At 50.9% G+C, this 26,085-nt stretch overlaps 6 protein-coding genes across 6 annotated transcripts; 1 reads left to right on the plus strand and 5 right to left on the minus strand.

Moving 5' to 3' along the window:
* Positions 1 to 2,021: 2,021 nt before the first annotated feature.
* Positions 2,022 to 5,711, plus strand: J7337_008939 (uncharacterized protein; the record flags this gene model as incomplete). Its single annotated transcript, XM_044826543.1, has 3 exons — positions 2,022 to 2,042; positions 2,092 to 2,418; positions 2,472 to 5,711. The coding sequence occupies 3 exons, from the start codon at positions 2,022 to 2,024 to the stop codon at positions 5,709 to 5,711; spliced, it is 3,588 nt and encodes a 1,195-aa protein (XP_044679460.1).
* Positions 5,712 to 6,125: 414 nt separating this feature from the next.
* On the minus strand, positions 6,126 to 8,254 carry J7337_008940 (uncharacterized protein; the record flags this gene model as incomplete). The annotated part of the gene is made up of 2 exons (XM_044826544.1): positions 6,126 to 6,351; positions 6,402 to 8,254. 2 exons carry the CDS (start codon positions 8,252 to 8,254, stop codon positions 6,126 to 6,128), a joined length of 2,079 nt encoding a protein of 692 aa, XP_044679461.1.
* Positions 8,255 to 8,838: 584 nt separating this feature from the next.
* J7337_008941 (uncharacterized protein) lies at positions 8,839 to 10,143 on the minus strand (the record flags this gene model as incomplete). Its single annotated transcript, XM_044826545.1, has 3 exons — positions 8,839 to 8,853; positions 9,075 to 9,123; positions 9,212 to 10,143. 3 exons carry the CDS (start codon positions 10,141 to 10,143, stop codon positions 8,839 to 8,841), a joined length of 996 nt encoding a protein of 331 aa, XP_044679462.1.
* A 1,249-nt stretch (positions 10,144 to 11,392) lies between these two features.
* Positions 11,393 to 13,257, minus strand: J7337_008942 (uncharacterized protein; the record flags this gene model as incomplete). The annotated part of the gene is made up of 2 exons (XM_044826546.1): positions 11,393 to 12,756; positions 12,825 to 13,257. 2 exons carry the CDS (start codon positions 13,255 to 13,257, stop codon positions 11,393 to 11,395), a joined length of 1,797 nt encoding a protein of 598 aa, XP_044679463.1.
* Positions 13,258 to 20,091: 6,834 nt separating this feature from the next.
* Positions 20,092 to 21,374, minus strand: J7337_008943 (uncharacterized protein; the record flags this gene model as incomplete). Its single annotated transcript, XM_044826547.1, has 2 exons — positions 20,092 to 21,098; positions 21,155 to 21,374. The coding sequence occupies 2 exons, from the start codon at positions 21,372 to 21,374 to the stop codon at positions 20,092 to 20,094; spliced, it is 1,227 nt and encodes a 408-aa protein (XP_044679464.1).
* An 893-nt stretch (positions 21,375 to 22,267) lies between these two features.
* Positions 22,268 to 24,658, minus strand: J7337_008944 (uncharacterized protein; the record flags this gene model as incomplete). The annotated part of the gene is made up of 4 exons (XM_044826548.1): positions 22,268 to 24,257; positions 24,344 to 24,422; positions 24,478 to 24,533; positions 24,603 to 24,658. 4 exons carry the CDS (start codon positions 24,656 to 24,658, stop codon positions 22,268 to 22,270), a joined length of 2,181 nt encoding a protein of 726 aa, XP_044679465.1.
* Between the last annotated feature and the right edge of the window lie 1,427 nt (positions 24,659 to 26,085).

A 26,085-nucleotide genomic window follows, 5' to 3' on the forward strand; every position in this document is an offset into this window, starting at 1 on the left:
GAGAAAAGAGTGATTGCAAGACATCAAGGGTCTTGGTCGGGTTGTTGCTTTTGGTAGGTGGGTTTGATACACGGAATACCCTGGAGAGTAATAGAATCACCAACTCTGTCGATGCATGTGTTTGTTCTCTGAGGCTTGTGATTGATGATGAGGCCTGCGTGTGTTGTTTGACATGCAGGTCAAAAGGGCCAGTGTTTGCTGCATGTAGTCTGATATCCAAACAGCAATTGTGGCATACCGTTGGCCCATGCATGCTTGCACTTCCACAAACACTCGTTGCAGTTGCAGCATGCAGTTTCTTTGCAAGCCTTTCACAAATGATGTGGCGACAACGAGATACGCGACAAGCCACAACCCAAGTCGCTCCCTCATGACACATCGACCCTTTAACTCCGGTTAAATGCTGTCAAATCTCGTCCATCCCAAGTATAACGACACGCGTGTGTCACCTTACTCCGTCCCTCATTGCCTTGATTAGGCACGGCCCTGACCGTGATGCAAGATCCCGCATACCCCCCTGAAGACACGCCAGGCCCATGATTCAAACATGCAAATTGCCATGATTCCAATGCAAAACGCCCATTCTGTCATCTTGCACTGGCGCGGTGAGGGGGAACCTGCAGGGGACATGACGGTTGCTGAGTGTAGCCATATGCAGGCTCCCGAGATCAAGCACCAGGGGTGTACTCTTCGTTTTTGACAAGTTTTGTCCTTCTCCTCTTCCATTTCTTTCTCTTCAATTCTCTCAGTAGATACGGAAACTGTTTTGGGGCTGTTAAAACTGGTTTTGAGAGACGATTTCTGATTTATGACGAACGACGAATTACCCCTTTTCTGCGACGAGACGAGACGAGGCGTTGCTTACGAGCGACAGCGGCAAGACAGAGCTTCCAATTGAAGTTTTGAGACTGGCTTTTAATCCTCGGATTTGAATGGTTTGTGTTTTTGGGCAAGCAAGAAAAAGGTAGACTCCCGGAACTTGTTAGTTGAGCGCCAACGAGCTAACCATGAGGTCTGAGTGCAGGACACTCATACTCTACGAGAACACCAGCGATCCATTACCGATTCGGAAGAAGAGGTTCAATCAATTGAGTCTTTTTGTCATCCATTGCAATCTTACCTTGCGCTGTTCCCAGGCATTGTGTGCCCTGCTGTCCTCTACCCCTGGATTCTCCCATGCTTCTGCCAACAATAAACGTTCTTACTGCACCGAATTGGAACAATACAACGCGTTTCAACAATAGAAGTCTCTCTTCAAGGTCAATACCATCTTTGAAAGATATCAACTGTGCCCAGTCTGTCAAAGGAGAAACCTCGTGCCCGAACACCCACGTCAAGCCCAGCACAACACTCTGGACACTCATCACCTATACGGCAACTACTCGAACAAGCGGTACAAATTCCACACCCGCTTCATCGCAGCATCAAATACATCCTCCGAGCCAGATTACAATTTCTGTTTGGATGTCCTGGGGTCTTTTACTCGCTACTGTACTGGAACCCCTAGAGCACCTGGAGCAAGGGGACGTGCAACGACCTCCCGCTAAGAGGAATATCCAACATCTGCAAGTGGCACCTGGCGGGCAGCTGGCATCAACATTTCTTCCTCAACTTTTCATTGGACTCAAAACTTGAGTTGAGTCCTCAGTCATACCTGCAGCTTGCGCCCGCTGCCACCTTCCTTCTCTCTCTTCCCTCTTCTCTCATCATCGTTCTTCAGAGTTGCTGGGCAACAAGAAGTTCATGAAACTATCCCTGCTTCTTCTCAGCCTTCTTCTTCTTCTCGGTGTATTTCTCTGCATCTCGCCATTTCTTCTCTTCTCTTCTTCAACCGTCCTCAACCATTCTCATCAAAACACACACATTTCTTCTACACCAAGCACCCAGAGGTTCTCTATCACATAGAAATCCTTTGCCTCATCTCTCATTTCTCATCTTCTGGATACTGTGCCAATTTTCCCCACCAACGCCAGTCGTGGGAGCTTCTTCCATCGAGTTCATCAAGATCACCTTCATGCAAGATGGGGGACCAATACCAACAGGTGAGTGCCACAATGATGCCTCTTCTCCTCGCATACTAATTTTTCCAAGATCCCGAGAGATCAGACTACCTCGGAAATCATTACTCAGCATGTCAAGCACAAGAACAATCTGCCAAAGACTGGTAGCGTCCCTTGGCACTTGGCTCCAGAGTTCCCGCACTCGAGTGAGCTCATGTCCATTGATCCTGCTCCATTGCCTCCTCCACCTATCATCAAGGAACTGTCTGGACGTGATGCCAAGAATGCCTACCTTGAGTTTCAGTATATCACAAATCGTTTCGAGGGTACTGAGCTTCTTCGGCAAGCTATCAACTGCTTCAGAAACAAGCCTAGAATGATGGAGGGCGACAGAGACAACTTCTACATCTATACACAAGTCAGTCACATTTCCTCCTTCCCCAAATATTTTACTAAGGTAACAACTACAAGGTACACGTTCAAGGCTACTTGTTTGCTAGATCTGGGGCAGCTTGCCGCATTGCCTTCTCAACGGAGCGCTCACCCACTAAAGTTGAGTGGAAGCAGACAAACCGGCTTACTGCTGGTACCCTTATTGCGCTGTCTCCCAAAGATGACAACTTCAACACCGAATGCTATGTTGCAGTTGTTGCCGCACGATACATCGTGGGTGGCCTAGAACCTGATCTTGCTAATGGCGAGGGCAAGGACACTCCGCCCCGCATCGAGATCTTTTGGTCCGACTGCAACAATGCCGTCTTCGATCCTTCCGTTGAGATGGTGATGCTTGAAGCCAAAGGAGGTTATTTTGAGACTGTTCGCCACGCCATGGTTGGGCTGCAACATGCCGCAAAGTTTGAGCAAGTCTTTCCCGTTGTATACTCAATTCTCAGGCTAACACCCCTCAGTTCCAAGTTTGACAAATACATCATTCATGAGTCCAACACCGAACACACGACCGCCTATCTTGCAGACATTCCAGGACAGACTCCTCGTATTCCTGAAAGAGCTGACCACCTCGACCATTCTCAAAAGGAAGCTTTGGAACGCATGACCCACAAAGAACTGGCTGTCATCCAAGGTCCTCCTGGTACTGGCAAGACATTCACATCCGTTGTAGCCATTGAAAGCTATATCCAGACTCTCAAGTCTGGAAAGGAAGCCCCACCTGTCATAGTTGCTGCTCAAACCAACCACGCTCTCGATCAGCTTCTAGACCGACTCTCGGTTTTTGAAGCCGTCATTGTGCGTCTCGGTGGCCGTACAGAAGACGAGGCGATAGAAGAGCGTACTCTGTTCAATCTCAAAGCCAAGTTAGGTCATAAAAGTGGTGGTAGTATTGCGGGTGAGCAAGCTCGAAGAACGGTTCTCGGCACAATTGAGACGTTGTTGTCGGAATGCTTCCCTGCATTTCTGATCCCAGCTGAAGAGTTTCTTCGAGAAGGACTCCTCTCGGATGCTCAGTACAAGTCGTTGGATGATGACGAGTGGGAATCTGCTACTCTGGTCAATCGTGATGACGGAACTGAGATCGAGTGTCGCATCGCGCACTGGCTCCAGGTCATCGAGGACGACCACACTCTTGACATACGCCCTCCTCAGAACCAGGCTGAGAATCCTGCAAAGGATGACGCTGTTGAAGAAACCCAGCAGGAAAATCAGAAGGAGAGACTCAAGGGTGCTTTCTTTCCCATGAAGTTCAATGTCACCGGTGCCCTTCCGAGCGCACTCTCCAAACATGCCGCCTGGGTCCACCGAGCCCGTAGGCTATTGAAACTGCATCAAGATTTATATAAGATCAAGCCAGGTGATCGCGGCATGGTCTATCGCCTCCTACGAGAAGAACTTATCCGCGCACGAGCTCAAAAGTTCCCTCAGCTTCTTAAAGAGTACCAGGAAGCCTGTGATGATATCAAAGTCCAGCGTTGGGAGAACGACGTCAAGCTTATCACACATGAACGTATTGAGATTGTAGGTTGCACAACCACCGGACTATCCAAGTACCGTGGTATGATCGCAGCATTGAAGCCCCGCATATTGATGATCGAGGAAGCGGCCGAAACTCGAGAAGCCAACATTAGTTCCGCTCTCTATCCCAGTCTGGACCAAGTCGTACTTGTCGGCGATCACCAGCAACTGGTCCCATCTGTAGATGTGCGAGAACTCGGCCGCGATCCCTACAATATGCATGTGTCTTTGTTTGAGCGTCTGGTCAAGCTCAAGTTGCCATACAGTATGCTCCGAGTTCAGCGTCGTATGGTCCCTGCAATTCGCGAAGTGGTCAACGCGTTCTACCCCAAGCTCACCGATCATTGCTCCGTCTACGACCCAGACAACCGACCTCCAATACCGGGCATGGGCGGGAAGAGCCTTTGGTGGTTTGATCACGAGGGACAAGAGGTGCAGAATGCCAACGACTTTTCATTTTCGAACCCAGATGAAGCCGACATGATAGTGGGCTTCGTGCGATATCTTGTTCAGAACGGTGTTGACCCAGAACGTATCACTATTTTGACGTTCTACAAGGGGCAGGTTTCTCTCATCACGGAAAAGCTTCGTCGCGACCTGTATCTCGAGCTCAAGAATCCGTTGAAGAAGTGGTCCGTAAGGACCGTCGACGGTTTCCAGGGCGAGGAGAACGATGTCATTCTGCTGTCTCTAGTTCGAACCGTTGGTCCCGGCTTCATTGGCAATTCGAATCGGGCAAACGTGGGTACCAGCCGAGCGAGATGCGGAATGTATGTCTTTGGCAACTCTCAAACACTTGTGCGAGATGAGAATTCTGAGGCGTACAGTACATGGAGAAAGGTCATCGATGTGTTTGAACAACGCCAGTGTATCGACGACTGCCTTCCCGTCACTTGCCGTAACCACGGAACGCGAACAAACATCAAGAATGCCAGTGGATGGAAGTACATCCCTGGAGGCGGCTGCGACAAAGGTTGCGAGTCCACATGTTCAAAGGGTCATCCATGCAAGCTCACTTGCCACAAGTTCGACCACAGTGAGGTCAAATGCTTGGAGAAGTGCGAAGAGGTCCTGAAGTGTGGCCACAGTTGCGAATCACTTTGTTGGCAACCTTGCAAATGCCCTTCACGATGCGATGAGCCTCCAAAGATGAAGTTGCCCCTTAGAACTTCTCCATTACCTGCTCGAGCTTCCAAAAGGCCTAACCATCGCCCTCAGTCACGAAGCGACAGAACAATCTCGGGAGGGTCCAGCCATCAAACGTCCCCAACTCGCCGGTCTGATCCATTCCAAGCTCCAAGTTCCCTGGTGCCAACTTCAACTCCTATGGCACAAGCTCGAAAACATTGTTTAGAGCCAACCAGTGAACAGATTATGGAGGTGGGATACTACGCTGAAACCATGCAGCAGGTCCACCAGGGCGCAGATGCCTCAAAGGAGGGTTCTCGCCCCGACAACTGGAGCCCCGAGAAACTGGCCAAGAATGACAAACTACTGGCAGAGAACGCCAAGGCCAAGAGGGGTAAGAAGAGCCCAGAGCTCATACAGATCAGTGAGACCTGGCACCGAACGACAACATCAGACAATCTTGATCGGCGACGTGAAGAGAAAGTGGAAACACATTGGTCAATGAAGGTCTCAACTTGCAAAAAAGCTGAACTCGGCCAAGAGAAGCCTACCGAAGATGACGAGGACGAGGGCGAGGATGAGGATGAGGACAATGACTTGATCAGCTTCGATTGAGCTATCAGCATGTTCTACACGCCAGGTCGTACTCATATCATGGTTACAGCACATCTTAATGGTACGTCTGGTGTCAGTTCCTCAGGTTCATGACTGGTATGTCATGGGAGGAAACGAACTTACCTAAGTCTTTTTATCACTTAGGAGAAAGGTCCTAAGTCGTTTTGCGACAGGAATTGTAGATTATGTAGTCACTGGTGTAGAAATTGTACGAGTATTGTATCAAACCCTGACTGCTGCTGAGTGATCCAAGTCGAAGAATTTGAGGAATAAGAATGGAATTTTGTCTAAATGCTATAGAGGCAGGAAAATCCGACTATAAATTGAGCTCGCCATGACCAACTCCAGCATATATAAAGCACGACGACCTGGTCCCAAAGTTGGAGAGTCAGCTCGAGTTGAGACGAACCCGAACTATCCATTGGTAGCATTAATCTCATAACCGATGAGGACTTCAGTGCTCGTACCCTCCCAGCCTCTTGTGCCTGCAGCGCTCAGCATGTAGCGGCTTGTTGGGTCTATGTAGAGACTGGAGATGACGCCTGCACGGGGAGGGCCGGGGATGATGAGGAAAGGGACGCTAGAGTGTTTCATGGACGATTCACGAAGATCGTAGAGACGCATGATATCATGGGAGGCACTGGATACTGTTAGTACAGACTGATAAGAGGGAATGGGGAGGGACTCTACCAGACGAGATGACGGCCGTTTATCATGGGTCTCACGGCACTGACTGCTCCACTGCCCCCGGGAAACTTGAGCGTCCTGTGAGGTTCCCAGTTCCTCTTGGCCTTGTGAATATTATACTCCTCCACCGTCCCGTTGCGACGGCCCGCGTAGATATTGTTGCCCGAGGGACTCCAGCAGGCGCCCATGCACCACGGGGGAACACCATTCCTTGTTCCGATGCGCGCTACGGGACCTTGTTGGCGTCTATCCCAGATCCTTAACGTTCCGTCCATCGCGGCGGAGAGGAACGTTGTATTGGATGTCTGTGTTGGGTCATGATTCGTGGGAGTGTGTGTTGTGAGGAGTAAAGAAGGCGATGTTGGCTCAGACTTGGGGAGTGCGTCCTGAGATGGTTCCGTGGCTTGCGTTGGAGCAGGCACGAGATCGACGTCCATGGCGTCGCTTGTATCCTGCGATGGTTCAGGCTGGGGCGGTTCAACGACCGGCCCGGGTTCCGGAACAGGTTCGGGCTCAGGTTCTGGGTCTTTTCCTGCGTCGAGAGCGGCCATGTCTGCTGAATGGTCCATAGCGCTATCATGACCATGGCCGGGCATGACGGCAGCGAATTCATCGTCGTCGTTGCCAAAGGGTTGGTCTTCCTTTGTCTCGCCGAATAAACTCCCCGCGTCACTTCCTCCAAAGAGACTGTCGTGCGCGGGTGAGGCTGCACCGTCACCATCGCCGTTGCTGGGGTTGGCGTTGAACTCGGCGGACATGTCGTCGACTCCATCGTTGGTGAGCGGATCTGTAAAGTTCCCATTCGCTATAGGCGCTGCATTGTTTGTGGTCATTGTTGTTGGAGGCGGTGGTTCATCGTCGTCTTCTGGGATGGGAGCGCCGCTTGCAGGACGGAGTTCAAGAGCTGAGATTTGACCTGCGTTGCCATCGAAGCTTCTGATCGTTTGGCCGGTGTTGAGATCCCAATCAAAGATGTTCTTGTCCCATCCACCGCTGAGAACGCTCTTTTCATCCTGTGCCATTGTCAAGACAGATACAGCGTTTGTATGCTGCTGCAGACAGTGAATTCTCTTGCCCTCGTCATGTCGAACGCTCTGGAGATTAATACCGCCAGACTCCAGACCAGATAGCAACCAAAGAGCCTGCGATTGCACAGCAAGAGAGTAAACAGGTGAGAGAATATGTTCCTGGTCTCCCCGTCCCGGAGGCGGCGGCTCCTCGTTCTCCCAGTACGACATGAGTATGCCAGCCTTGGTAACGCTATCCACAAACGGGTGCCTCTGCGCAACCGTCAAGGCGAGCTTGCCATTGATGGTATTGGGCCCGTCATATTTACGAATATACCCGTCCGAACCTCCGGTGATCCAGTACCTCAAGTCGGGTGTGATAGCCATGGCGTTGACACTCGTCGATTGCGGCGCCGCCATTGTCGGCACGATGTCGTAGGACGCAGCGCTGATGTACTCGGGGGACGGCTGGGGCCACCGCTTGTCGAGACTCGGGGCGGGTGTAGCTGATTTCCTGGGTTGGGATTGCGAATCGTCGGGTTCAGATTTTATCTGGGTGCTCGCTTGATCGTTTGAGTCTGTGGCAGGCGGCTGGGACTCTTCACCTTCACCGTCTGCATCGGCGTCTGCATCGGCGTTGTCATCGTCGTCATCGTCGTCGTCGTTGTTATCGTCGTTGTTATCGTCGTCATCGCCTTCTGCATCTTGATCCTGATCCCCGTTGTCATCAGCGTCCTCCATTGTCTCGTCGACGTCATTGCGGTCGTTATCGTTGTCATTATCGTTGTCGTTGTCGTTGTCCGAGTCAGCTGAGCTGGCGGACAGGCGATCATCGTCTAGGGTGTTCATTATGGGCGCTGGAATGTTAGCTGAGTGTAATTGGTAATTGGGAGGATTGACGAAGGGAGACATGAGGACAACTCTGGCGCAACTGATTCAGAGACGTTGTGAGAGCCTACCAGTATAATATATCCACCTAGCAAAAGTCTAAAGCATCAATTCATGGAGCACTCTTTCAGCAAAGGATCCAATTGCCAATCGCATTCGAAAGTGTCGCAAAGGGTCTGTAGGCGTGCGCAGGATCGCAGAGTCGTCTTTGAAGCTCTGTAAGCAGTCGCGAGAGACCAGAGAAGAAGTCTGAGGTGTTTGAAGCCAAGATAAGTCATGTATAGAGGCCAAGGTTTGCGTGCGGTGTCGTTGCAAACTGCGGGGCCGTGATGTATAAAGGTCCAAGTTTAATAAGTTTGGAAGGGAACGGAAGCTCCCCTCGCGCGTCGCGTTTAATTGGGAGTTGGAGATGGCCCGATGTGTCTTAGTGACATGCGGTACGATACGATACTTTGTGGAGCCGAAGCAAGGGGCAAGGGTCTCAAGGTTGGTGTAAGTCAACTCAATTGAATACAGCACATGATATATACTATCCTATCAATTGATCACTGTATATAACTCTTGCGACAATAGAGGACCATCAGCATTGGCATTTAGTCTGTCAGTCTGCCATTCAGTCCCCGTCAGCTGAGGCCACCCACTTACAATCACTACTACAATCACATCACTCAGCATCAAATCAGTATCAGACAAATATTACAGACAAAGGGGATTTATTGTTGTACTTACCTCTCAAGGTTCAGTCTAGGTCTCTCACTAAGACGTAGCTATCAATACTTACCCTCTTCCTCTCTCCCTCTCCCTCTCCCTCTCCCTCTCCCTCTCCCTCTCTTTCTCACTGATTTACACCAAAAGACTTACCTTACACCAATCTCACCTCTCATTCATTAACTCACTCATCTTCTCTCAGCCACTCACTTCCTCTTCGAATGCCGTCTACTTCCACGACCCTTCGACTCCCTCTTCGAAGACCCCCGACTATTCCGCACAACAACCTCCGTGAGGCTATCATCCGGCACAATCGTCTCTCCACTCCCCGGCCAAACTGTCGGAGCATGACTGGCCCCAAACACCGAAGGCTCCGGCTCCGGCTCCGGCCCATCATCAACGCAATCCCTCCAAGACTGAATCCTAGTCTTTGTACTCTCGGGGACATGCTGAACCGATGGAGTCCAGGCATCTGGAGGAACAGCGGGTGCTTCACGAGGGTTCTCAAAGAACTGCGATGAGCGTACGGACTGAACATCTGCCTCGCGATGGCCTGAATCACCGTGTCCAAAGGTATCAACTGCAAGAAAATCCTCTCCGTCGCCGAGACGATGACGGTGCACGATGAATTCACCTTGAGTCCTCTGATCCCGACGAGGAATGTTTGCAAACAGCGCGTCATTACCAGCGTCATAACTCACCCGATGTCTAAGCCTCTGCTCCTCCGCCATCTCAGCCTCAACCCTTCCCAGAATCCTATTCAGCCCCGAATCTCTATGAACAGGCTCCGGCTCACGCGTGAACGCTGACCCTTCAGAGTGCGACCACTTGGAGCAGATCCTCTGCACGGGCTCACCACTCATAAGCGGTGTCTGCTCATCGTCAGAATGGTCCTCACCGCAGTCACTGCAGTCGCACTCATCTTGTGGCTCCGGAGGAACATCGGCGTACTGGCGCCATTGACGGGCTGTGAGGTTAAGATCCTTCGGGGCGTTTGCGAGGCGGGCTTCGCGGGTTGCTGTTGTGCTGCGTGGATGGCGACGGCAGCGGGAGCTGCGCTTGAGAGAGGGGCCCATTGTCCATTGGCCTAGGGCGTCAAGGAAGCCGACCTTGCGGGTTGAGCGCTTGCTGTGTCTAGACATGATAGGTGAAGGGTCCTGGTGTTTTATTGTGTTGGTTTGTTAGTGAAGCTGAAGATTACCTGAGCTGTGATGTTGTCTACTGTGAGTATTCTCAGAGCTGTTGACAGTGAGGAGGGAAGATGAGATGCTGGGAGGTACTATCATCTTGGTTAAATAGTTATTCATGAAAAGTCGACATTGCTGGAACAATAATGGACTTTGGTGATGTACATGAGGCTGTCACCACTGTCTTCACCCATGTACACCAAGTGAATGAACAAAGGCGCACAACCACGAGATAAGAACAAAGAACAAACAAGCCCATTTTCTTCACCAGCGCATCTTGTATGTTCTCTTCAGGCCAAAGAGTTCATGTAATGACTTCATCATTCACTTGTACGCCGCGGAAGAGTTTTGTCTGGTGATGACTTATCGACTCCCCACCAACTAAACCATCTATCTCATCATGGTCGGTCTGTAGCTTCAAGGTCAAAGTAAAAACTCAGTGTGTATTACAGCTCAACGCATCGTAACTCGTGACTATATCTACATGCACCCAAATAGATCCAAGACATACATCTCCCTAGACAAGGTACAGTACAGTACATGCCAGCCCAATTGTCTCAGACACCTCCTCATTTCCCCTACATTCCTCAGCCCAATCCCATATATTTCAGCCTCTGACGCACTCATTCATTCAAATCCGTCCCTTCCGGGTTCTCTATTCCTTTCTTGCTTGTTTCTCTGTCTCTCTTCCTATCCTATCTTACAGCATATGGCTCTTCAGCGTCGCTGTAAATGCGCACCAACCTCGATGCCAGTACACATCTATCCTCACTCACTCTCTCACTAACCACCGGTTTTGGTCCCTTATTCAATCCACCAACCCAAGTTACTCCCATATATTCTCATCCATCAATGACATAAAAGGAAACAAAGGACGACAGGACAGCTGCATCACCCAACTCCACCCTTTTTGATCCAGGACCAGGACATGATAAGCCCAATACATTTCTTTCAGCCTGCCGTGACAAGATAAAAAAACAATCCAGATGCCCTCACCTGTCGTCTCGATGAAGGGGTATTATCATTATCTACTAAGGAAAAACAAAAAAAAGGAAAATGCTTGCAGGAACACCAAGACGTCCGCAAGGGTTGTTGTTGACTCGATTCAAGGAAAACGTGGGGGAACCCAAAACTGGGCTAGCAAATCAGATGGCTCAGTAATGTCCGAAAGTCAAAGAGTGTGTTGTAGGCGGCTAGCTTAAGCTCATGAGGTGACACGGGGGTCATTGAAATATTGCACCATTCCCCAGCCACTTGTGGCACCGTCGTGCTGCTGGCCAGGCTGTTCGACAACAGAGCCTGTGAGACTCTCCCAGTCGTCAAACAAGACAGCCGGCGGTGCTGGCGAGTACTCAAAGTCCATCATTGACTCACCAGCGTCGTGGCCCTGTGAGTGAGGGGGTGGTGGCAGCTCACGCTTCTCGAGCGGAGAAGGCGCTGGTGGCGGCATCAACGGTGATGTCGAAGGTCCCATCGGTGAGTGGGACGAAGAGTCTGGCGACGGTCTTGAGGGTGAGGGGAATTGTTGAGAGGGCACCATTATCGTGTTTCGGAACGGCGAGTTGAATTGGGTCTGCTGAGGGTCAGGTGAAGGCATCAGAGACTGATGACCTGCGTGGCCCTGGGTTGGCAGCGGCATAAACGACATTCGTGGGTCGTGTGTAAAGCCCTGGGGTCCAAGGCTGGCGTGTGAGTACTGAGGAGAGGGGATTGGTGCTGAGGTAAGAACAATATCGGCCAGGTCGTACGCAACGCTGACAATCCACTGAGCTTCACCTTCATCTCCGGAGAAGAACTCTAGCAGGTCCTGGAGCTGGCCGGGATTCTCGTTCTCGAGGAAACCTTGGGCACGGCCAGTCTTGCTTGGGTGCCAACTGAACTGGGGTCGTCGGCCATTGTACTCGGCCTGCTTGCTCACAACCAATGCGTCCCAAGCTTCGTGGATCAGAGGCTGGTGGAGTAGACCATACACAACGCGAGAATGCATCCAGTCACCCTTTGTCATACCCGACTCGAAGTGTCGAGCAACGTGTTCGACATGGCGCTCGCGGGCAGGGTGGAGGGCAGAGCAGAAGCCGCACGCCCAGTACTTGCGCTTTCGGAGGAACTTGACCACCTTTTCGGCGTGAGGGCAAGTCTTGCATCCGTGGCACTGCTTGTGATGCTGATTGAACGAGTTGGATCCCCAAAAGCTGCGGTTACATCCAGGCTCGGGACAAGGATACTTGCGCCAGCGCTCGTGAAACTCATCCTCGTGGCGCTTCCAGTCGTACTTGCGCTTGAAGCTGGTCTCACACGAGGTGCACCAATAAATGTTGGTCTTACCAGCTGTGCCGACCGGGGCACTCATGGGACCGAGTCCGTTCAAGGAGCTGGAAGGGGGGATAGGGAGCGGCGCCTGCGATCGGTTGCCAGTAGAAGCGGACTGCCAAGACATCGAAGACTGTCCCGAGTTGGTCGACCAGATGGAAGCATGTCCAGAAGAACCGGAGCTTGTCGAGGAAACCGAGATGCGAGGGCGATGGCTAAACGCAGCTTGCGGGGGAAGAAACATGGCTGGGTTGGGAACTTTATAAGCATCAATGTTAGCAAACTTCTATGGGCCGGGGTTTCGTTGTTGAGCAAACTTCACATACAGTTCATATCCTCGGAAATGATTTCGTGCTTAATCTCAGCTGAAGTGGTCGTGGAAGTGGATGGAACGCTATTAGGAGTCGTCGTCACTGTCTGCATACTGGGGCCATTGGAGGCAACAGGAGGCGGAGGAGGGCATCGCATGGGTGGTGGGGGAGCGAGCGAAGCAGTAGGGGCCGTTTGACTCGGGTTGGGAGGTTGCTGGCTAAAGGGAGTCTGCTGAGGTTGAGAAGGAATCGTAGGCATGCCTTGCATGGCTGTCATCGCGCTGAGGTTCAAGTTGAGGCCATGGCCGCCTTCGACCAGCTGGTGCAGAAGCTCCTTGGACATGCCTGAGTCAATCAGGACCTGAAGGTTCTTACGGGCCTCGGCGAGAACATCCTGAGGGTTCGCGTCGTGAGACTGCTGAGGCGAAGGACTCGGTTGCTGCGACATGTTGTGCTGTTGGAAATCGAAGTGTTGCTGAGGGCTGCTGGTCTGACTTGAGTGTCGCTGATTCTGGTTCTGTCTCGGGTCCATGGGCTCCGCTCACATGGAGGGAAAATCGGAATTTCGAGATGAATCAAGATTGATGAGCAATGCGATAATATTCGAGTTTCGTCAGCTGGTTTTGAAACTTTGAGTTGGATATAACGCGGTTGTTGAAGCGAATGTGGTTGAAGTCGAAGGAGGATGAGCTGATGGATAATACGGGGTAAGGTAGCGAATGAGTAGGTTCCGTTCAGATTTCGGGAACGATTGAACAACGAAGGACAAAAGCGAGAGTTTAAGGTCCCAAGACCTTTGAGCGAGAGTGGATATGAAGCAAAAGAAACAAGAGAGAAACGAAAGAAAAAAAGGTTGGTGACGGTTAGCTTGGAGTTGTGAAGAGACGACGACGGGAGAGGATGGAAGATAATGGGGGATGGGGAGGGTAGTGTAGGAGTAGGCGCAGGCTGCGGCGACAGCGACAGCGACAGCGACAGACAGCGACAAGCACAAGCGTTGGTTGGTACAGGCTTGAGGTTACAGGGAGTAGGTATCTCTTGTCGTAGGAGTGGGAGAGTGGGAGTGAGGAACAAGCTAGACTAGGGGTGCTGGAGTCTTCAGACTCGTTCGGTACAAGCACAGTATCCGCCGTAGATTGAGAGATCAGTGGCTGATGGGGGGAGAGAAGACGGAACGAATGGACGGATGCTTGCTGATGGGGCAGAGAGAGGTAGGCTCAGAAAGGTAAAGGGGGCGTGTAGTGCAGCCAGGATATTTCTCCGACTAATTAATGATCGCCTTTGGTGTTTTGTGTGCCTTTTTTGTGTTTTGGTCGGTGTTTAGGGGGTGCAGCAAAGTTGGTCTGTGTAGCTCTGTGCTGCTGCTGTAATTGCGGCTGTCGACAGCTAAGAAACAGCGCTATCGCTGCTGCTGGAAGGAGCTTGTCGCACTGAAGAAGGGGGGCGGGGCCCGATTTGGAGCCCGTGCTTGAAGGCGTCGTTTTGTGATTCTGGCACCACTCGCTCGCCCTCTCACTCAATTCAATGACTGTCTGGCAGTTTGGCTGACTGACTGCCCCAAAAAAGAACCCACGAGACTGGGACTGGGGCAGAACCTAGAAAGGAGCAAATGGAGTCGAAAAATAGAGCTTTAGCCAATCAAAATTGTCCCTGTTGTTTAAAATGGGGCACCACTTTGGTTAGGTTCGGGTACCTTGCTGTTGCGGTCTTTTTGGGGGCCTGTTCCTCTTTTTTTTGGGCTGTAGGCTGTACCAAGCCCCGTCCCGTACTGTCCGGCTCTTGAGCCAGAGTTTCACAAAAATTAATGATTAATGACGAGCCGCGATGGATGGTTTCCCGTGTGGAAATGAAGAAGGAAGGAAATCCAAGATCACTCACTCAAGTCACTACCCGTGTGCGAGTGAACGAGCTTCCCCAAAAATAGAAGAGCTTATTCCCCCGTGCCGTGTGAGAGTGTAGATGGAACGAACGGGAGAGGAGGAGGAGGAGAATAGATAGAGTGAGTGAGGGAGTGAGGATGTGGAGGAGGAGAAAATCATCCGGGGGATGGGATCGAGGAAAGATTCAAGGATAAGGTAGGAGATAAAAATCGACAGGTACAGTTGAATTAGTGACGTGACGTACAGGAAGGATCCTATTGATTGACTGAGGTGCATTGCCAATGTACGCCTGCTTACCTTACAGCACGTTGTGCTTCACTACCGAAGTCCCTATTCGCGGATGAAGCCGTTGTAGAAGCACGTAGCCAGGTAGGTAGGCAATGTAATAGAGAGCGCTACTGTCATCATCTGAATGGCTCCCGTCGATTCGCTTCGATAACCGCTCTACTAAGCAAACAGCGACGATCTCACTCACATCCCCTCCCTATCCCTATCTATCTATCCATCTCATCTTTGCCTCGTCTCTCAACTCATCACGATCTCTCTTCTGGAGCGTCATAACAACGAGATCTCCCTCTTTCGCGCCGTCGACCGACAGGCGGGACCTGATGGGCGAACGAGACAGGCACATCCCTGTTCTGTTTGGGTCGAAGCGGTACCAGGGGTCAATGACGAGCCCAGGAGCCAGGACAGGGGGTCTTGCAGCAGAAACCGGCCTAGCCAAGACCAGAAGCCAAGCCAAGCACCAAGCCAACAGGAGCTGGGGGGGACTCAGAACCAGGTCCTGGCAGTCAATCAAGCCCAAGAACGCATCGATGGATGGTGGGAGCTTTGAGTCAAAACAGCCAGCGACAGAAAAGGCGCCAGCTCACTTGTTACATGACAGACAGCCAAAACATCTCATGATGGTGTATCAGTGTGTGCTGTAGCCATACAAACAAGAAATACTGGTGTTTCACCACATATTGACTCTAAAGATAGCAGCAATTCGATTACCTGCCTGCTTGCTTGTGTTCAAGTTTGCGTTGTCGCTTTTAATGCAATGTCTCTCTGTCTTGGCTGATCAAGGAAATAGGATTGATTGCCCCTGTCCCGCGCATCGGCTGCAGGCACAGAGCGACCAGAATCGACATGGGGTCGTGTTCGGGAGACCGAGAAGCGAGAGTCCTATCTGTTCTGTATGTCATTGAGAAGAGAAGGAAGGCCGTAATGAATCTGTTGAGAATGCGAATTTCCCATGACACGAGCATCGCATATGATCGATCCACAGAGACAAGGTCCATTGCCCATGAACATTACAATAAGGCGGCGCCCTTTGCCCAAGCGTCCTTGTGCTAAAGAGCCCGGTTGCTGATCCTGGGCTGTCTACTTCCAAATCCCTTCTCTCTGCTCCGGGGTTTGGCTCGATCAAGGTAGTAACCTCCGTGGGCACGTCCCTTGTTATCAGAGCTGTTCTTTGCTAGCTGACGATGATAGGGATTACCACGTTTTTCTGGGCAATCTCTGGGATTGAACCAGTCAATCAGATCAATTTTGGGCTACCCGTAGGTCCCGTAGAGGCACACACTTCTTTTAGCCACCCAGGTCAAAACGTGCTCCCAGCCTTTCTGGGCGGAAAATGCTGATCTGATCTGGCTCTTGAACCCGGAACCCGCGCTGTAACAGCTATGCTCACCTGAAACACCAACGGCAAGGAACAAACAGCCATCAATTCAAGGGTCGCGATCCAAAACGGCCAGCCAGCAGCCAGCCTAGCCAGGCAGAGAAGAGTTTACTGTGTAGTAGTGTCTGCACTGGAATGAGACAGAAGATAACCGTCGACGCCGCCCGTCGAGCGTTTCGAAACGGTTTTCCGCCAATCAGCCACTACCTGTATTTGGTCCGAGGGGAAGGCCCCGACGAGAAAAGGAGCAACATCCTTGGCTCGAATGATGTCGTGTCCGTGGCTCTATATTAACATGGGTAGCGACCGAAAAGAAGAAAAGAATACTGTATCCGTACCTAGAAGAGGGTCTCTCCCGTTTTTTGAAGGGTCGGGTCAGGTTGGTTGTTACGCTGAAAAGAGTTCCGCTGTGAGGTTACAGCGGCTGTCGAACTATCAGGCATGGATCATGACATGTGCCGGGCCAAGACCAGACCATTCATTCAAATCATAAATGACCAGGTAACGATAATTCACTTCCTTCGGTCAGGTCAGCATTCAACATCCGGATTACAGCTCGATTTCAAAGCGTCCAGGATGATCAACAAGCCTGTCTGTCTGTTACTGTGGCTGGGTCTGAAGCTGAGGCTGGAGCTGGGGGTCGGGGTTGGTTGAGCGACTGGGCTTACTGTTAGTAGGCTAGCCTTTCTGACCTGTAGTGATTTATGGCACCATCGTGTCTGCACTTCAACGTCGCACCTTGACGCCTCTTCCATCAGCCCAGACTGAACTGGTTTCTACCTGATCAAATGCCAGTATCCGTAACTCTCATCAGAGAGAAACGCAAGGGGCAGACGAGCAACGCAACGCTGTGGTTGGATCTGCTATACAGTACAAACTAACAGCAGTTACCATGAGTGAGTCTAGCTCTCAACCCCTGGATGCCGCTGTCATCATCGTCATCGCTTACCTATCTCCTCCCGTCTTGGCCTCTCCACGCGCAACGAACGACAAGGCAAACGCCGAAGGACCCTCAATGAGTTTGCGTTTTCGTCTGCTCCCTTTTTTTTCGAGCGAGGCGAATTGACCTGGTACCTCTCAGCACTGTATTGAAAGTTCCCCGGCCGGGCATTAAGCAACATTGATGATGAACTAGGGTCTTTAATGCGTCCCAGCACAGGGGTAAGCTTTTACTGGCGCGGCACATGTGGAAATTGCCTGACTCTTGTCAGGATGAAGACAACAAACGACCTAAACGAGCCCAACCGAACTCAACAGCCTCAGCTCGGCTGTCTGCATCTGCAAATGGTGTCTACTGTATCTGCAACAAGAGGAAATATCCCGCTGCTGTCAATCGTCAAAAAACTTGTCTTGGCTCTGGGAGATTAAACCAGAAGCTAACTAGCAGCAGTAAAGTTTGGGTCACGCACGCACTGTTCAAGTTCGAGAAGCTCGCTCGCTCGCTCTTATTACGTGCATCATTTCGCGTATCACGACTCCCCATGTCCCGCCCCCTTTCGCCGGCCGTTGAGTCCATTCTGACCGACAGACAGAACAGAAAAGCAATGAAACCATGACGATCCAAGAGGTCGAGAACCTTGATGATGACGATGTTAGAGTTGCATCCCGCCCTGACAACGCTCTGTCGGCGCCGATTAGACTCCCTAGCAAACATCTGATTCATTACCCACAGTTCACGACATTGCTCCAGCAAACCCGCGTATAGAGTTATATTTTCTTTTTCATGGTCGCATCGTTAAGGTACTGGTCTTTGAGTTTATCCATATCTGCTCTAGTCAGGGACCAGAGGTTACATATCATCATCATCACATGAACCGATCAACGACGCTATCATGTTCTGGGCATGGTCGCCGAGACTCATGGTCTGTGCTTTTAATTTCAACCCAAGGGCACAAAGTCACGAGAATCCTCAATCAAATGTCGTCGTCGAGTTCCGCTCGCTCTATTAGAGACACGCACTTATGCAGCCACTGATTGTGTCTAGCTTGTGTTCTTCAATGACGGCTAAAATCTCCTTAGGCACATACATATCCACAACACAACGTGATTCAGTCCATTTGCGGATCCCATTTCGTATTCCAGCATTAAAAGCAGATCATATGCAACAAGCATTGGATGTCGCTGCTGAAGACCCTTTTCTAGCCCATCCCTTGGATTGGGTTCGTGTTTCTATGTTTAACCATGAACACTACAATGTACAATGTATCACTGTCCCACGTCGACCAAAACTCTTTCCCGTCTTAATAAGCTCTTTGTACTCGTCTGCGTTTATTTTTAATTGTATCGTTGCTTTTTAGTCCTCCCGCATTTCCCGTTCAGCCCCCCCTCTTCAACAGAGAAAAATCACCAACGTCAAACGTTTCACCATCCTTGGCTCGGGTACCTACGCACCGCATCGCGCAGCACACAATTACCCAGCTGAGATAGCCCGGAGATAAAAAAGACACACAGAGAGAGGCACGGTAAGAAATAGGGGATGAAGGGTGTGGTTTTTTTTTTAAGCATGGTACCTTGCTCGGGAACAGAACGTTTCTATACCAAAGGAGCGATATACCGTCCATACCCTGGCCGTTTTGGTATATATAAAAGGGCAAATATGTATTGCATGCAAGGGACCGGCGTAGCACCACGTTTTTTTGCGAGATAACATTTCCGGCAATTCGTTCACCGTCTCTTTCGAGAAGATGTTGTCTCTTCTCTTTTTTCTTTCAGCTGAAAAGATTCTCTCAACATAAGGGAAACGACTGATGAACACAACAGCCCACTGCACGCTCCTCCAAATCAACATGAAACCAGCCTCCAAACGCACCGGCTCCGAGTGCGCCACCTCCTCCTCCACACCCCGGCACCTCCGTCTTTGTCGTTCGTCGTGCAAATGGAAGCCGCAGAGTCCCGAACGGAATCGGGGTCTTTTCTCCCTCCTTACGGATCCTACATACTCTGTCAGGTACCGTTCCATCTACAGGGGCTTCATGTTCTCGGCCGAGCACTGCCACGCGCACTGGAGTCGAGCTGGCTCGAGTTGAGTTGAGTTGAGTTCCATTCGCTTGCTTGCCTTTCACTTGGCCTACACCCCGCTCCACCCCCTTTCCACTAAAACGTCACCGATTTTCTAGTCCCGATCCTAGTTCGCCGTTACTTTTCTTGGATGATTACATTTCGTTTCCTTATTAAACTATAGAGAAGAAGAGATAGAGACAAAAAATAACTCGTACAGTGATCAAGGTGTAACTGATCGTCAGGTTTGTGCTCTCGTCCGTGCGAACCCTTGCAATCGTCGTCCATCTAAGACACCCGCACCACCCAGAGTTGAAAGCCCAAAACCCCCCATCAAGGATGATCAGAGAAACACTATGCCTGATCGCTCCGAATGGGATCGGAGAGGAGGGCTCCAACTTTCGATCTTAGGCTTGGGCTTGGGGCTTGGGGAAAGACCAGACCGCACGGGCAGAGCTGAAGAGCAATCGTGCAACACCGGCGCGAGAGTTGTATTCCAAATCGGGTATTCATCAAAGTCAAAAGTCAATGCTCGCATGGCTAGCCGTCCTTTGCCCATCTGCCGATCGTATATGCTATGCCCCGTAATGTTTACTTGGAAGAAAAAGTTGTTTCCAAAACGTCCAGTAGCCGAGATCGTCAGCCGACATGTCTCGGCGAAGTATAATCTTGAATGTACATGAGACGACATGGTCCGCTTTCCAAGCCAAGTTCAGTGCAGTGAGTGAGTACGTAGTACAATTTATGCACTCGTGCTAAAGTAGTAGTTCTCCCAGAGGTACTCGTAGTCCTCGAGGATACCACCGATGAAGGAGGGCATTCTCTTGGTTACACCTCCGACGACTCCCTTGGTGATGTTCTCGTATGCGGCGCCCCTCATCGCCCACCAACCCATGGCCCAACCACGCTTACTCCATTCTTCCCGCTCAAGGGATGTAGTTCGTAGCCCTCGGTCTCGTAATTGCCGGGCAGCGTACTCGACTGCAAAGCCGATCAACCAAGGGGTCCAGTTCTTCTTGTCGCCACCTCTCCTGATGTTGTAGGCCATGGCCGAAGCGTAGATAAGCGGTGACAGGATCTGCAGTATCTCAGCACCCTGACCACTTCCCTGGAGTTGATTGAGGAGCTTGGTCGCGGGTTTGATGTCGTCAGCTGTAAGCACGCGACTCAGCAGATACGAGCTGATATCTCCTCCCTCTGGTAATGATGGCAAGCTCATTCCTGTTCGGGGCATGGTCCATTCACGCTCGTGCGCGGGTTTCATGTCCCGCGAAGATCCTGACACAGAACCGTTCACCGAAACGTCGTCCATGAGTTCACTTTCACTTCTGTATGCAATCTCTTCCTCTTCATCCGCGGCCGCATCTTCAGGGATGGGCTCGCGTTCAGGCAGCACAGGCGTGACCAGTGGACGCGACCGTGTGATGCGCAGGAGCAGAAGACGGCAGAAGGCCTTAAGTGCTTCCAGAATCACGACTACTTTCCACCGTGACTTCTCGCCACCTCGTCGTTTGGCTGTCATCTCCCATAGCATCTCTGTGTAGATGATCATTTGCAAAAACATAGCTATTCTTCGGTATGCACCACTCCGTTGCGTCCAATATCGTGTATATCGAGCATGTGCTGATGGCATGCTCGCCATCGGCAGACGCGCGATGGCCTTTTGGAGGAGAGAGTCATGGTAGAGAGATAGAAGTTGAACACCAGAGTGGATTGACTCTGATGCGATTTCGGCATCGCGAAAGCGGCCTGTCCATTCATTAGAAACAGCTCCAAGCTTGAGCACTCAGCCCGGACAAGCTTACCTGGAATTATATATGTTAAGCTCCGTAGAGCGCTCTCAATCTGTGACACCTGACCGGCATTCTTGGTTATGAACTCCTCATACGTAGACAGCCATTTGGGCGGTAATGACAGAATGCGACCGAGCGAAGGTTTCTTCTTTTGTTTATTCGTCGTAGCAGATGGTAATGTAGTAGGATTCGCAGCCGAAGCAGGCACGTCGCGCTTCAGAGGAGGGTCCATATTCTCCGTCTCTCCAGCCGGTCGGCGATGATCGGACAAGGGGGGAACAGCGATGATAAAGGAGCGGAGCGCGCGTGAAGTCGGTCGTTGGCGGGATTGGAATCAGTCGCCAGCCATGACGCGCTATCGGCGGTATTGATAGGGACGATGATGGTGATAGATGGTCGGTGATGATGGAATGAATGAGTGGGAGAGAGGTGCTGCCAGCTCAGCACAGCTGCATTGGGCTTGGGGATTCGCTTTGGCCCGCCGAACCCCGAGGCACAGGCACGTCACTTCCCGTCCAAGTGCCTGCCCTCGCTCAGAATGTGGAGGTGGCGCGTGCCTGAGGCCGACGACCTCGGCATCTGCGCCCGAGGTAGATACCCTAAACTTAGCAGTTGAAAGGGATGAATGAGAGTGAGAATAACGGCAGATAACGGTACATATGGCCTCAAATACTATTCTTATAGGACCCCAGTACCTTTCTGATGATGATTTACTTATAGTGTATCTCTATACTGTAGTTTTGCAGTCTGCTTGTGGCCAATTGCTGATTGCACGTGAAAATAGCATGAGTCGACAAACAATGACTCGATGCTACTAAATTGATAGCAGTATAAAACAGCAAATACTGGTCAAACAAAGTAACAAAAACCGCAATCTACATATATCAGTCTTGCGACAAGAGCCTTGACTCAGCCAGAGTGTTTTGCCGGTTCATGCAACCATTGAACGATGAACGAGGTTCACAGCGGACGCTATCAACACGTCTCGATAACGTCAAATTACTAGAACTCCCTAAAACAAGTCGTAAGATCCATAATGGCCATCGTCGTAGCGTAAAAGCACGCACGCCAAAACTCCCACGCTTGCTATCTATCCAAGTCCTCCTCTAACCCATCAAAAATCCCTTAACAAACTCCCGAAAGAATCGACACCGACTCCGAGATAGGCTGTCTATGCCAATTCAACTGCCCGTCCTCGCCAACCATGAACGCCGCCACCTCCTCAATGAGCTCCCACTCCCCCGTGGCCTGATTCTTCTCCGCGTACCGAAATATAATGTTCATCCCCAGATCCTCAAAGACGAGCTCTCTCCTCCTCAGTCGTAACCACTGCTCGTCTTCATCGCCCTCCATTGCGTTCATGGCTTCGACTTCAAGGTTCTTCAGGGCGATGGCGCGGAAGACACGACTGTCACGGAGGGCGTTGCGGATGGGGTATTTCCCTAGAATGCGGATGGCGTCGTGTTTGACTTCTGGATCGCGGCAGCCGAATGCTGAAACGAAGAGGGGCCATGTCCAGCCTGAGTCCATTGCGAAACCGCAGTTGGGACGGGATGCGATTAGAGTCTCGGCAATGGCGTTGAGCTCCCGGTATTGTGGCGTGAGGTCCTTTGCTGTTTCGACGCCAGAGTATCGTGGCATGGCGGTGTAAATGTAAAGGATGAGGAACTCGATATGGAAGTTGATCGCTTGTAGATACGACTGCTCATCGTTCTGGCGATTGTCCTGCGCGGTTTGAAGCAGGGGACTGAAGGATGTTGACCATCGCTGAAGCCAATGCCTGGATTCCTCCAGAAACTTTGAGATCCGCGGGTTTTGCCTCACGCTGTCTAGCTTCATTTCCAGTTCCCTCATATCTCTCACTTTGGTCAAAGCAAGCTGCGCCGTCGTCGCTGTCAGAAGAGGAATGTACTGCACAAGCTGCCTCTGCAGTAACGTCCAGTAACCATGGGCTTCGTCCAACGAGCTGAAAACAGCCGGCATATCCTCAATCACCCTGATGTTCGTCTGCTTTGGCCTGAAGTATGGTGAGTGCTTCGTGAATGGAGCAATACCCGGGGGCCTCTGCGGAGGCGCTCCAGGAGGTGTTTGCTGGTCTGACATGGCCTGCGGGCTCGCTTGGCTCTGTGGACTCGGAAGACCAACTGGGTTCTGTTGACTTGAAGATGCGTTCGCCCACGGCGTACCAGGCTGACTTGGTGGACTCGATACCGAGCGAGGACTGGCCGTTTGTGAGGGAGGAGCCTGCTTTGCGGCGACTGCGGGCGGTTTCGGTGGGAAGAAGAACTTCTTATACGAGCCCATAAATGATCGTGACTGGAGTTCCAGGGGTTTGTAACAATCAAGGATCTCCTGGACTAGAGCAGGAGGCGCCGGGGCGATTCTGACAAGACTGGGAGCTTTGTCGGTACAAGCCGCAAGCTCGTTCAGCATACTGAAGCCGTGAGTGATGTGCTTGAGAGCTGCAGGCATATTTCCCCGTTGCGCTTCGAAGCAGATGAACAGCAGAGACGCCAACATCGCTGTCCGGAGACCCTCTTTCGTTGGTCTGGCCCTGGCTTGCAGTTGTAGAGCCTCGCAGTAGTAGACAATTGCGTTGAGGTAGTGCTTATTGTCGCCTGCAAGTTCATTCCCTGGTGAAGATGCTTCAAACTCAACGTTGGAAGCTTTACGTAGTGCACCTACTGCCATAGCGGCATACCTCAGTGACGGTTCCTGTAGTGTAAGTTGAGGCATTGTAGTCGTCCATAATCTTGAGTCTCCGAGTCCTCCACTAAGGAACCCGACACTAAGAGCCGACCATTCGTCAAAGTAAGATCGCTGCTCACTACTTGTGAAGCAGATGGTGTTGATTGCAGGTTCTTCGGGGATTGTCGGTGGTCTTGCTTTCACAACAGCCGTTGAACCTGTAGTAATCTTAATCTTGGACGTTGCACGGGATTTAGTCGCAGAATTCGCTGTTGCTTTTGATCTTGAGGCGGTTGAGCGCGGACGAGGTTCAGTGGCGCTCTCGGCGGGTGTAGCTGCTGCGTCGCCATAGCCATCGCATGAGCCTCGCCATTTTAAACAATTGAGACAGGCTGGCTTAGTCTCGTCGCATTTGACATGTCGTTTTCTTCACGATGTTAGTGCCTTTCTTTACGCCATCTGCACCCCAAGGAATTGAGTTCATGCGACCCAACTGCATGACATGACACTTACTTGCCTAAGAATCCATTAGTAACAGACTCACGGAAGACATGCACCAAACTCACATGTAGCACAGCCCGTGCGAGCTCTACTGGAGCTTCGTCTTGTATGTCGTGCCCTTGTCTCAAGTGCAAATCGATGCGTACCAGCCCTTGAAGCCGTCGCATTTGCAGATCTCTCAGTGTCTGTACTCGAAGAAGAACTAAAAGTCAGGACGGAAAGTCAGCTCAGCTCGGATCCATATTGTGTGCGACAAGGGTTTCTGGCTTACGGCGCCGAGCTGTTGGATCGCCCTCCAGTGATAGGGATCGAGAACTGGATCTCCATGATTTACAGGTACCAGGGGTTCCACCAACAAACAGAACAGAAAAACCCCAAGACAGAATAGACACGACTTGCTTGTTGGTTCAAGGCTCGAAAGGGAAGATCGTTTGTGTGAGGAGAAGCCCGCTCGCGCAGAGACGAGAAGCCGTTCTGGTAAAGTAGAACGGGGGGGGACCAGCTCGGTACTCGGTTTTGGAGCTTACAGGGGACGGGCCTTGATGTACCGACTGGACCCAACTCTACTGTGCTGTGCTGTGCCGTACCTGGCTAAGCCAAAGTGCAGAGCCTATCGGTGGAAGCTTTCAACGTCAGCGGCGTTTGTCATGAGGTGAGACCCCGAAATTGAGTGGGATGATAGCAACGGCACACTCGAAGAAGAGATATTATTCTCACGTGTGAAGAAGAGAAGCAACGAGTTCATTAATTAGAAGAAGAAACAGGGGGGAAAGGGAGAGGGCGAATGTGGAGAGTGCGCCAAGCAAGATGAAGCAAGGTTTATATTTGTTAGTCACCTCCACCAGACGTTGAATTGACTTTTTGAGGAGATAATCTTGATAATTGAGCTGAGTCTTTTAACAGCTGATAGCTAAACTTACCAATTTTTGACGTGTCTAACGGGATCTAGAAGCTCAATTACCTGTAACGGCGGTTCCGTTGATCGCTGGGCGGACGAGGCAAGACGGTATATGGATCAGGATGTGTTTGGTTTAGCTGCCGGGTTGTGGGGGGGAACCGGGTCTGATCACTGGCGGGGATAGAGTTCCTTGATTGGATGATTCTGCGATGATTGGTGTGAATACGGCGGTTATTGTGGTTAAAGATAAAAACTTATGATATGCATTCTGCTGTCGATATCTCTCATATCTCGGTATTCAGAAGCTGACTTGAGATTATAAATTACATTACGGCATGTTTATTCGATGCATGTGAAGAGTAATCAGCCTTACTATAATAGTTTATGTTCAGCTGGTCAGGCGACGTGTTCATCTTGATTAGAGTTGCTTGAGATGCTGTAGCCTAAAGGTAACCTTATTGATTAAGTTTATTGAGATTTCAGTCTGGCCAGAGACTTTATGGTTGATACTTTTGTAGCTGTTATTAGAATATCTGGGTCCTATTTATTGGTCGTTACTGGGTTAAGGCTATAAAATAATAGTTTATGTTTTAATTAAATGAATTCTTCCAAAACGAGTGCGTCATGAATTAAGAACAAGAACAAGAACAAGATTTATTAGCATTAGATGGCGCGTGGTAGTGGATACCTACGAGATCCGCTAGAGCATGGGAATGGGGTCTCGGCCCAGACTTGAAGAACAACTGCCGTTGCTTCCGAAGACAAATGAGGAGAAATAATGCCCAAACAAGCGTCGAGAGAGCCCGATATTGCTGCATGGGGTGCTGAAACTGTCATTTTGAGTATAGTGAGAGCC

This window comes from Fusarium musae, chromosome 6 (assembly GCF_019915245.1).
Source record: "Fusarium musae strain F31 chromosome 6, whole genome shotgun sequence".
In the NCBI taxonomy this organism is placed as follows: domain Eukaryota; kingdom Fungi; phylum Ascomycota; class Sordariomycetes; order Hypocreales; family Nectriaceae; genus Fusarium; species Fusarium musae.